At 40.7% G+C, this 11968-nt stretch overlaps 1 protein-coding gene across 4 annotated transcripts; it reads left to right on the top strand.

The window, feature by feature from the left end:
* The first annotated feature begins 3380 nt into the window (after positions 1-3380).
* LOC147334774 (tripartite motif-containing protein 16-like) lies at positions 3381-8917 on the top strand. 4 transcript variants are annotated; one of them, XM_086275016.1, is made up of 2 exons: positions 3381-7479; positions 8428-8917. In XM_086275016.1, the coding sequence occupies exon 1, from the start codon at positions 3414-3416 to the stop codon at positions 5142-5144; it is 1731 nt and encodes a 576-aa protein (XP_086131142.1). In that variant the 5' UTR covers positions 3381-3413; the 3' UTR covers positions 5145-7479; positions 8428-8917. The 4 variants fall into 4 exon arrangements, with proteins under 4 accessions (XP_086131142.1, XP_086131132.1, XP_086131123.1 ...); XM_086275006.1 differs by lacking the exon at positions 8428-8917 and having other exon boundaries at positions 3414-5038; positions 5108-5144; XM_086274997.1 differs by lacking the exon at positions 8428-8917 and having other exon boundaries at positions 3414-5047; positions 5108-5144.
* Positions 8918-11968: the final 3051 nt, after the last annotated feature.

The raw sequence follows: 11968 nt of genomic DNA, 5'->3' as shown, positions 1-11968 counted from the left end.
TTCCTGCCTAATGCTCCGACATGAAAGAGTCAGATTTTATGGGCTTTCTATTTTTACAACCTGCTGGAAATGAAAGGTGCAGCGTGAAAGTGTGTGTAGAGTTTGATGTGTGTTTGTAGTAGCCTGATAACGTACCGCCAGCCGACACAACAACAGGCAGACGACTGCAAAATCCCAAACAAAGAGAGCAAAACCAGCTGAAGAGTGAAAAAAATGAACCAGAAAGACCAAAGATGGGAAAGAAGAAAAGACGAAGGGAGGAAAGTGGCAGAGGGGAAGGAAGGAATGAAAACATTGATTAGGATACAAAAGAAAGATGAAGGAAAGAAAAACAATTCAAAGAGGAGAAACAAATGAAATATAGGGAAGGACAAGTGAGGAAGGAAATAAAGCAAAGAGAAAAACACATGAAGACAAGCTAAGTAAATGAAGGTGGAAGCAGGAATGATGGAAACACCGAAGACAAAGGAAAGTGGAATAAGATGAAGAAACAAAAGTACATTAATGTGAAGGATAAAAAGAAACAAAAGAGGAAAGAAGAAAAATAAAGTAAATAAGGACAAAGAGGTTATAAAACAGAATAGGATGCAAAGTAAGGAAAAGGTAAATAAAAGAAAGCAAATGAAAAGCCGTGGAGGCTTCAGCTGAGACTGAAGAAGTCATCTATCCATCTTCTGCTTATCCACTCTGGAGTCAGAACACCAGCCCAACATAGTGCTATAATTTGTATCCAGATAATTAAAGTAACTAATTAGTCGCCTTAAGACTGAATTCTGTGATATTTACATGACAAATTAAAGTTGGAGATCTACTAAAAGACAGAGTTAAACTCAGGCTCCATCCTATGATTTAATGATTTATATTACAGGGGCCTGTTTTTCTGTCCCCAAAGGGTGACAACATAGAAACGTCCCCACTAAAATAGTAATACGGCTAAATGCACACACATGTACCCCTAGGAAAAAGTGTGTGTATGTGTACCATGTTTACATACCTGTGTGGGGACCAAGAATTGGAAGTTTACCATACTTGTGGGGACCAACAGCCCTTATGGGCACAGAAAATAGGTTAGACCAGTGTTTCCCAACCTTTTGGAGCCACGGCACATATTTCACATTAGAAAAATCAAACAGCACATCACCAAACAAAAATGTCTCAAAAAGCATTTTGATCATTTATCTTAGCAAAATAGGCTCAGTTTGTCCCCAGTATACCTTTTTTGCTTTCTTCTGACCATCACTCATGAGCGCCTTCATGTGGGCTGGAATTTTCTCCAGGACCCAGACTGACTGCTTTTTCTCTTCAAATATTTATCTATTGCTATTACGTGCTGTGTTCTGACAGCATGACTATTATGTAATATCTTCTTCTGTTTGACAACCAACTTAATTAGAACAGGTGGTTGTACCGCCCTCTAGTGGAAGAGAATGTAATTGTTCTGCCTGTTACTCACTGCGGTCACTTGGAGTACTAATCAGGTGAAACCAGATAATCTTCTACGGCACACCTGTGTGCCACGGCACCGTTTTTGGGAAGCACTGGGTTAGTGTTAGGATAAACATCTAGGGAAGGATATGAAAACATGACTGTGTGTGTGTGTGTGTGTGTGTGTGTGTGTGTGTGTGTGTGTGTGTGTGTGTGTGTGTGTGTGTAACCCATATTTTATTTTTGTAGCTTGCACTGAGGGCTGATTGATTATGTATGTTCTGCCTGCAGCACTGCGGTGTGTTTGTTGACCTTCTTGTAAGCGACACACACAGGGAAGCACGAACTGTAGCACGTTATAGGTGAATAACACCAGCGCAGTCTCTAATGCAGCTCAGGCAGCTTTGCAACTCAGCGCCATCACTGTTGTGAGGTGTTCCTGTTATTTTGTCCACCCCATCCTCATATAAAAATAGAGAGAGAGAGGATGGCATTTGTGCTTTCAGTGAGATGAAACAATAATAGCTTACAGACATGAACACACACGTGCATCTATGCTTGTGGACCTTCTGTGACATGATGCGTAATCCACACAGCTGTGAAGGTAAGTCATACCTTAAGAAAACAGTGATTTGAGGTTAAGGGGATTCCTCTGAAGTGGTGCAAAAGTGTGAAACAAGTCAGAAAGAAGTTGTTTAATGTTTGTGTGCATGGACATGTCTGGGGATAAATGTATGCTCACCACCTCATGAACTCAAGCAACAAGGAGCAAAAGTCCTTACTGATGCGAGACCAGTGAAGTCATACAGGAAACAATTACTTCAACTTATTTGTGTGTTTGTTTGCTGTTGTGAAACTGTAAGTAAAGAGTGGAAGGTGGATCTAGCTGAGAATCTGCACGTTTACTGAGCAATGTCTTGTGATTGACATGTCATTAGCTAAAAACTATGAACTAGTTACCACTCTTTCCTGATGCCTGAGTGTAATATACAAAGAGAACCTAATATTTTGTTCAATATGACAACAAACCATTGAGCGGTGAACACATCAGAAAAATGCTTGCTTGATCTTGTCACATGGTCATTGGTCATTTTACCATACACTCCTTTTTGACTTGACCAGTAGTCTTTTCACAATCACAAGGGTATTTAGCAATGACCCTGGTGAAGGCCACAGGGGGAAATGTGTTGGTCACGCATTAAAACTGGTTCCTAATACTTTAAGTTTCACTGGAGTCTTCATGTCATTAGATCTTTGTCTTCGCCATGAACCTTGAAAGTTGTTCCAGAAAGGTTTGTTGCTATTTTAATGTAAAGAACATGGTTATTTCTGTTGCAGCAGCTGTTATAAATGCAAAACTAAAATGCAAGATTCTTTTGAGTAATTAACTTTTTGCAGGAATATCTGTAATTATATGTGCAGACTCTGCTGACTGTTCAAAGCAATGCAGTGGCATTTATCTAGTTCTCATCCTGTTACAGCAACATTGATTACTGCCTATAAAAGCAATAAATAAATAAATAAAAGCAACCAGCATATGTCTGCTAACCTAACCCTGCTCTCCACATATGCTTTGATTAGGTCAGCAGCCTCTGCTGTTCTGACGGTTATTGTTACCTGAGACGTTTCTGTCCAGTGTTCATTAAAGCTGGATTTTTAAAAATTATTTATATAGAAGAAGCAGTAAATAAAAATGGTTAAACACACAGTTTCACTCTCTAACTGCTCCTCTTCCTGGAGTGAAGCACAGCCTGATAACCTCCCTCTTCTTCCTGCTCTTAAACACAGCACCTCCTCTCTGTCCACGTGTTTCCTCGTTCCCTCCCCTTCAGATCTGCACTTTGAAGATGGGTGTAACCAACATGTGGTGACGTGTAAGAGCTGACAGGCTCCATTCACTGCAGAAACATGTTGTTGAGATCAGAGCTCAGACTAGTTTCAGTTATAAGGAAGTGAAACTCACACAGTCACTGACACTGAGAGGAGAAATGGCGCAGAAAGGAGTTCAGCTGGACCGAGAAACCTTCTCTTGTTCCATCTGTTTGGATCTACTGAAGGATCCGGTGGCTATTCCCTGTGGACACAGCTACTGCAGGAACTGTATTAAAAGTTTCTGGGATGAAGAGGACAGGAAGGGAATCCACAGCTGCCCTCAGTGCAGGAAGACTTTCACACCGAGGCCTGTCCTGGAGAAAAACACCATGTTAGCAGCTTTAGTGGAGCAGCTGAAGAAGACTGGACTCCAAGCTGCTCCAGCTGATCACTGCTATGCTGGACCTGAAGATGTGGCCTGTGATGTCTGCACTGGGAGGAAGCTGAAAGCCATCAAGTCCTGTCTGGTGTGTCTGATCTCCTACTGTGAGAAACACATACAGCTTCATCTGGAGTCTCCTGCCTTTGAAAAACACAAGCTGGTGGCCCCCTCCAAGAAGCTCCAGGACAACATCTGCTCTCGTCATGATGAGGTGATGAAGATTTTCTGTCGTACTGATCAGCAGAGTATCTGTTATCTCTGCACAATGGATGAACATAAAGGCCATGAAACAGTCCCAGCTGCAGCAGAAAGGACTGAGAAGCAGAAGGAGCTCGAGGTGAGACGACTAAACATCCAGCAGAGAATCCAGGAGCGAGAGAAAGATGTGAAGCTGCTTCAACAGGAGGTGGAGGCCATCAATGGCTCTGCTGATAAAGCAGTGGAGGACAGTGAGAAGATGTTCACTGAGCTGATCCGTCTCCTCCAGAAAAGAAGCTCTGATGTGAAGCAGCAGGTCAGATCCCAGCAGGAAACTGAAGTGAGTCGAGTCAAAGAGCTTCAGGAGAAGCTGGAGCAGGAGATCGCTGAGCTGAAGAGGAAAGACGGCGAGCTGGAGCAGCTCTCACACACAGAGGATCACAACCAGTTTCTACACAACTACCCCTCACTGTCAGCACTCAGTGAGTCTACACACTCATCCAGCATCAATATTCGTCCTCTGAGCTACTTTGAGGATGTGACAGCAGCTGTGTCAGAGACCAGAGATAAACTACAGGACATTCTGAGAGAGGAATGGACAAACATCTCACTGACAGTCACTGAAGAGGATGTTTTACTGTCACCACCAGAGCCAAAGACCAGAGCTGGATTCTTAAAATATTCACGTGAAATCACACTGGATCCAAACACAGCAAACAGACATCTGTTATTATCTGAGGGGAACAGAAAAGTAAGAAGAACAGAACAACAACAGTCTTATTCTGATCATCCAGACAGATTCACTGAATGTTATCAGGTCCTGAGTAGAGAGAGTCTGACTGGACGTTGTTACTGGGAGGTGGAGTGGAGAGGGAGAGTTGGTGTAGCAGTCGCATACAAGAACATCGGCAGAGCAGGGAGCTCAAATGAATGTGGATTTGGAAACAATGACAAGTCTTGGGCATTATATTGGTACAGAAACGGTTATAGATTTTGGCACAACAAAGTCCGAACTGTCCTCTCAGGTCCTCGGTCCTCCAGAGTAGGAGTGTACCTGGATCACAGAGCAGGTATTCTGTCTTTCTACAGCGTCTCTGAAACCATGACTCTCCTCCACAGAGTCCAGACCACATTCACTCAGCCGCTCTATGCTGGACTTGGGTTCACTCAGCCGCTCTATGCTGGACCTGGGTTCACTCAGCCACTCTATTCTGGACTTTATCTTTATAGAGTTGGAGACACTGCAGAGTTGATTAAAGTCAAATAGAGAAGACAGGTTCATGTTGATCCCTGACCATTATATGTACTTGTGTAGTTTCTAAATGAGGCTTTACATTTTAGAAGCTGAGAAGTTCAGTGGTCCATTGATGTGTGAAAATAATATTGCACTGATTCAAACTGTACTTACATTTATATACCTTACATCAATATAAATCTGAATTTGTTCTTATGGCTGATAATCATGTGAGTTTAAATGATACTACTCTTCATATTCAGCATGTTTGAAATCTGTCATCAGTCTGGTTAGTGGTTTTATTCTGTAGTTGCTGTAGTGGGTTGTCAAATGCAACAATATATTGGAGCTGCAGTGATTCATCAGTTAGTCAATGATTAGAGAATTGATTGTTTTATCATTATTTTAGTCACATTTAAAGCTGGTTCCAATTTCTGAAATGTGAAGATTGTTGATTTTCTTGATCATATATGACTGTAAACTTAATGTCTTTGAGCTTTGAACTTTTAAAATGCAACAAAAAAATTAATCCTTGAGGTTTTTGATATTATATTATCATTATTATTATTATTATTATTATTGTATCTACAGTGATGACATTTAATGTCTTTTTGAGATGAAAAGCTTGATCACACTCACTTATTTATACATTTAAATATAAAAAACCAAATCAGTGTTCCCCAACCCCCGGGCCCCAGACAGACCAGGCAGCAAGAGAAGAAAACATTTTTTGTACCGATACTGGTTTTATTTTGTTGTATTTATCAACAACACCTTAATAGCCGGTCGGTGACACACAAAAAGGTTGGGGACTGTTGAACTAAATAACACAGGCCTGTATGTTGTGGAGGATAGACATGTTTCTTGCCCTGAGCTGTGTCTGGCAGGCAGAGCGTCTCCACAAATCTGAAGCTTCTGATTTGGAGAAAATGAGCTGAGGGAGACACCTGGTGGACAAACACAGACATGACAGGAAGAAAGACTAAAGTGCAGAGTGGAGACAAACAGCTGGAAACACTTGTTGGAAAGGATTGTCATGCTTCAGACAAACACACAGCACACACTCTAACAGTCCTTTATTTGCACTGAAGGAGACACGTGAAGAAGCCAAATCACACAATAATGAAGTGAACACATTTATAGTCAGTGTTCAAGATGGTGGATAGAAATGAGAATCATGAAGCATTTGTTCACTTTTAGGTCTGATTCTTACAGCAGAAGCAGCATTTACATGAACTCACTGGCCTTTTTCCACTGAACGCTCTCTTCTTCATCACCTCATCTTCCTCTTCTGACTGATGCTGAGCTCCAACCCTTTTTACTTCCTGGAGATGATTCATACTCACTGAAATTTCACTCATGACACAGAAACTGTTCAGTTATTCTTCATTTATTAGTCTGTTTATCAGGAACCTCTGTTGATTTTACATGTAAAGGATTTTCCTTCTATCATTGAACCTTTTAAGGGTTTTCTCTTAGTAGTTTTGGGGAGTTTTTAATTAGATTTACAGCTTCAGAATAACTTTGTGATGTCAGATTAGAAAGTCTGTGTCCAACCCTGGTGTTTGATCAGCTGTTTGATCCCTGCTGGGCTGGATTTTTTATATGAATGTTGAATTTGTTGTTTTGGAACTGAGTTAGATTTTTATTGATGGATGATTCGTTGTAAAAAGTGGATCTACCAACAGTTTATTTCTTTGTTATTAACCAGCAAGTAGACTTTTCCCCAGAAACAGAGTTTTGATTAGTGGAACTGACAAACAGTTTGAGGCTGATTTGGCTGATATGGGTGAATATTGAGCAGATAATGATAATGTGAGACACTTACTGACATGTACAGATGGATTTTCCAAGTATGCATGCAGGTGTCTTCAAACCAAGGCAGCAGCATCTGTTGCATCTGCTTTTCAGGATGTTCTGAGTGAAGGACGTGTACCTGTTAAACTTCAAATAGATGAAGGCGAGGAGTTTAATAATAAACATTTCCATCAGCTGAAGGTTCAGTTTAACATCACACATTGATTAAACCAAGTTTTGTGGAACGTTTTAACAGAAGCTTTAAGGACCGTATGTGAAAATACTTCACATCTGTTAACTTATGAAGACGTGTAAACGTGGTCCAGGACCTTGTGCTGTCAAGGCCAAGCAGCCGGTGTAAAGAGGTTGGAGCCAAAAGCTGACTCAGTACATGTTTGTTTGATTTGAATGAAAACTTGATTTATAGCAGGGATCATGAAGGTCGAGGCGAGACATGGAGGGAATGACATGGGAGCAGGACTCACTCACTATTAAATGCTGAAGCAAAGCTACAGAGAGGGGCGTTTCTCCAGGATTGCGGTGGAGTGAGGAAAAGAACAACATGTCTGAGGTGAGTTTCTGGACTTACACTAGGAAAAAGGCTCTATTTTTTGTTGCCTACATAGTAGAAGGTGACTTTGTCTCTAAACAGGAAAATGAGCAGTCAGGGGTTAAAGTGGATTCAGCAGGTGGAGGAACCCTAAAATCAGTTGCAACAGCTCAGTGTGGGGAAAACATTCACGACTCAGTATAATTACTGCTGAGAGCTCCAGTAGATTTTCTGAATGGACAGGCTGTGATCAGCTGACCTGCTGCTCTTTGTGGATTTACACAAGTGAATTCAACCAGATGTCAGCAGATGTTTTATGAGTTGAACTGCTTTCCATCCTCTACACTGACAGTAAACTGTTTATGCTCTTTTTATTAGACACTATTCAGCTGGTATGAAGGTGAAATTCAGTGAATCTTAACTTCAAATTCATCTCTGCTACACTTGATGTAACCAAACTCTGAGCATGAAACCACAGCCACTGTGCAGCAGTCACACACTGTTCTGCAGCAAACTAACCTGTTTATCCTGCACTAACCTGCAACCTTTAAATAGCACAGTGCCTCAGTTTGTTTAGCAGCACGTTTCAGGATATGAAAAAACATAATGTCACATGTACAGAACCAATATCTGATTTAAAAACATGAAGACTTACATGTGAGCTTTACAATCAGTCGTTGGGCCAAAAGCAAGAAAAAGGAAACACTTTAAGCCCTGACTATGACACATAGTTTTGCCACTTTTATTTCTTTTTCTGTGATATTGCTGGTGATTAATACACCAACAGGAATGAATTCCATGTGTTACTGTTTAATCTCAAAGCAGTTTGATTTGAGGCTCGCAGTGACAAAATAATAACTCCCCTTAAAGGTGTTAAACCTAAAGTAATGAAGGTCTCCTAAAGGTCTCCTAGCATTAGACTCTTGCTATTTCTGTGCCTTCATTCTAATGTGTACACTCTGTGTTTAGTTCCCCTGGACGTGGCCCTGTTTTCCCGGAGCAGATCCTTAGTTTTGAATGATTGGAGAGTGGCTATAGCGAGCAGTGAGTGAGCGAAGAGAAGCTTTCCCTGTCCTCCCCACCTTGGATTTCCTGGAGCCTGGACCCCGTCACACTTGTATATAGCACAATTCCCTGCACTGTCTGTACACATACCTGGTGTAATAAACTATTTCTCCTCAAAGTGAAGAGTCCTGCGTGTGAGTCCTCAGTGAACGGTGACATCATTACAGTAACAAAGTATTTGTACTTCATTACTTCCTTCCTCATGCTGTAACCCTCGATTTCATTTGGTGTGTTTTTTTGATGAGATGCAGCTTTCCACACCATCTTTTCACCTATTGCTGATCACCACACTGTGTTTGTGTGCTAAAAGAGAAATCATTTCCTGCATGGAGACTAAACGGAAGCACAATTACATTAACTCAGAGGGTACAGCAACTGTTGCAGTTTGTCTTGAAACAACTGTAATCTCCACATCTGGACTTTTTTCTCAATTGAATTACGATTTTAATCTCAAAATTGAAACTTTATTTTCAATGTTATCTATAATAGTTTCTCTTAATGTGGCCGTAATACTCATTCGTACAGCAACATTGCCAGCAAACTGAAATTGGAAAAAAAGATGTAAGCAAAAAAGACACAAAGATGTAGGTTTCAAAACTTAGTTAATAATAGAAAATAAATTTATTCGCACATTTACGGTTTCAATTCACCTTTTTTTCAGTTTCATTTTTTCCCCTTTCGATACAACATTTTCGTGTTAATTATTCTCAGTTTCATTTTAAGGTGGCATCATTTTAACCCCACGCACACACAGAGGGTCCATAACACTCACATTTCCAGAGCGTAACAACCAACCACCTGTGTGACATCTGAAATGCCCATGGTGTTGATTCTATAATATATATTTAGCTAAAATCTACACATTTATTTGGGGAAAAATGTTATCTGGCTGTGGTTCTAAAGATCTGTGATCGTTACGTGTTCACTGACACCTGATTTATGCACACACAGTTATTGTGGTTCATTTCATTATGTCTTGGATTTGTCTGAATGTTGTGCCTGCTCCTTTATCAGTCTTTGCTTCCTGCATGTACAGCTTATGTGATTATTGACCAGGAGGGTTTGCAGTTTCATCAAAACACGAGTTGTTTGTTGCTTTCATTATGACTTGGCTGACTATGGCTGCTTACACATTGCAGAGTCAGACTATTACATTAATAAGCAATTATTGAGCCTGGATAGCTCAGTCGCTAGAGCATCAGCCTTTTAATCTAAGGGTCCAGGGTTCAAGTCCCTGTTTGGGGGCCGATCTTTACAGAATTTCGCAGAGGAACCCACCCGAGAGATTAATAAAGTTTTATCTTGTGTAATGTAGGGGGGGAAATTCTTATAGTGACAAATATTTGACATGATTGCCAAGTTGTCAAAGCACCGTGTCAGGTCTTTGAAAACTGTAATGCCCTTTCAGCTTCCCGCTGGACTAAACATGCCTTGTTGTTTCTTTCAAATCTGTCTAAACACATGCATGTTGTATTAGTTGATGAATTCAAATGGAAAATGGTGCTTTTGCCACTGAAGTCTGAATATGTGCCACTGACAATGCAGTACTAGTTGACTTCTTTTTGCTTGCCCCCCAGTATGCTATGCCTTGCAGTTGTTGATTTTCGGGTGGAGGTGGATCCAAAATTATTTGCAATTGGTTTACAGGACTGGTGAAGGACTCTTGTTTCTGGTCACCAGGGAGAGTCCGTATCACAAAGGCTGTGAAGGATGCAGCTGCTCTAGATCAGAGGTGTCAAACTTAATTGTACAGGGGGCCAAAACTCAAAGCACACTTTAGGTTGAGGGCCAAACAGGGTAAGCATTTATTGAAAACACTAAAACAATGTTTTTTGAACATAAATATGAATAAAAACAGACAGGAATATTGTTTCAGAATAAATACACTTAGAATAAAGAATAACTTCTAATAACCGTCATAAGTGTTCAAACATGTCTTTTCCTGTCGTTGCATCGATTTAATGTCCAATATTTCCTCTGAAACGGGCATATTAGAGTTCAGTTCACGGATGAAGATGGCCAGCTGTGTAATGTCCATCATGTCTGTACTTTTATCCACAGCAAGACAGTATGCTATAAAGTATTTGCTTCTTTCACACGACTGTGTTCTTAAATCAGTGGTCATCTCACAAACCCGACCGTATTTCTACTCAAGCTCACATTTGCCAATATCTGGGTTACCGTTAGAGTTAACCCTAACACTAGCTCTTCTACTTTCTGTATGAGAACTATGACTACATGGAAGGAGGTAACACAGACGATCCGACAAAGAAAGAAGGCACACAGACTAAATACACACAAAGGAGATTAGGGAAAGTGGAAACACATGAGGAAACAGCAGACACCACAGGGAAAGTGACACTAAAACACGCACACACACAGCAAGCTTGACGAACCAACAAGGGAGACTTAAACACAAGCATACTGAAAGTAAAAGACAGACCGCATAATGCTGTGAACAAGAACAGACAAGGGCATAGAAGAAAATCTAAACCATGATGAAACTCAGCTAAAACCTAAATGATGATCAACACCAGAACTTAACATATGTTCATTATCATGGGAGAGAAGAAAAAACTATAAAAAGAAATCAAAAAGATGGGTCGCAGACCCAGACCCTGACACAGAACAGAAACTGGACTTGATTGACACTCTGAATTATTGAATCTGTAGCTTTTGTCTCATTAGCGCTTCATTTTGCCGAGCCATGAATAACAATATGAATGAATGAATCTATATTAAAAGGATCTTGCAGGCATATAAATGTACGCTGGGCTGGATGTGGCCCACGGGCCTCGAGTTTGACACGTATCCTCTAGATACTGAACTACAGAAAACTACATTTCTCCTGTGGCCTGCAGGTTCTGCATCTCACCGTCTGAAATACACAACGTAAACATCACTTTAATACTTTTTGCTTGTTAGAATAATGAACTACAGAAAGACGTCATCTTACCTAATAACTGCTGAGCACTGTTTGACTGGGACACAATGGGCACCTCTGCAGTCGACTCTGAATCTATATAGAAATGATCTCGCGGGCCGGATATAAATATACGTTGGGCCAGATGTGGCCCGCAGGCCTCGGGTTTGACACATATGATGTAGATTGATGGGTTTGTAAACGAGATAATGAAAGATTATATTAGGTAAACCTGTACAACTGCTCACCGATGCAAATATTTAATTAGCCAATCACATAGCAGTAGCTCCACGCATTTATGGACGTAGAGATGGAAAAGAAGTTTAACAGGTTTGGTTGTTGGTATTACACAGGCTGCTCTGAGTATTTCAGAAACTACTGGGATTTTCTACACACAGCCATCTGTAGGGGTTACAGAGAAGGTTTTAGACTTGACAAATATTCAGAGAACAGCAGTAACGCCTGAAAGCACAATTCTTATTACAGTGTTTAAAGAAATCAAAGATACTTGTAAAGGTTTTT

Source organism: Aulonocara sp. 'chitande type north' Nkhata Bay, linkage group LG3 (genome assembly GCF_057382095.1).
Source record: "Aulonocara sp. 'chitande type north' Nkhata Bay isolate Kocher_YH1m ecotype deep benthic linkage group LG3, A_spYH_male_GT1.1, whole genome shotgun sequence".
Lineage (NCBI taxonomy): Eukaryota > Metazoa > Chordata > Actinopteri > Cichliformes > Cichlidae > Aulonocara > Aulonocara sp. 'chitande type north' Nkhata Bay.
This window is presented reverse-complemented; position numbering and strand designations above follow the sequence as displayed.

What these genes read in the sequence shown, in the direction of transcription:
- LOC147334774 (XM_086275016.1), top strand. Translation starts at nt 3,414, where the DNA reads ATGGCGCAGAAAGGAGTTCAGCTGGACCGAGAAACCTTCTCTTGTTCC.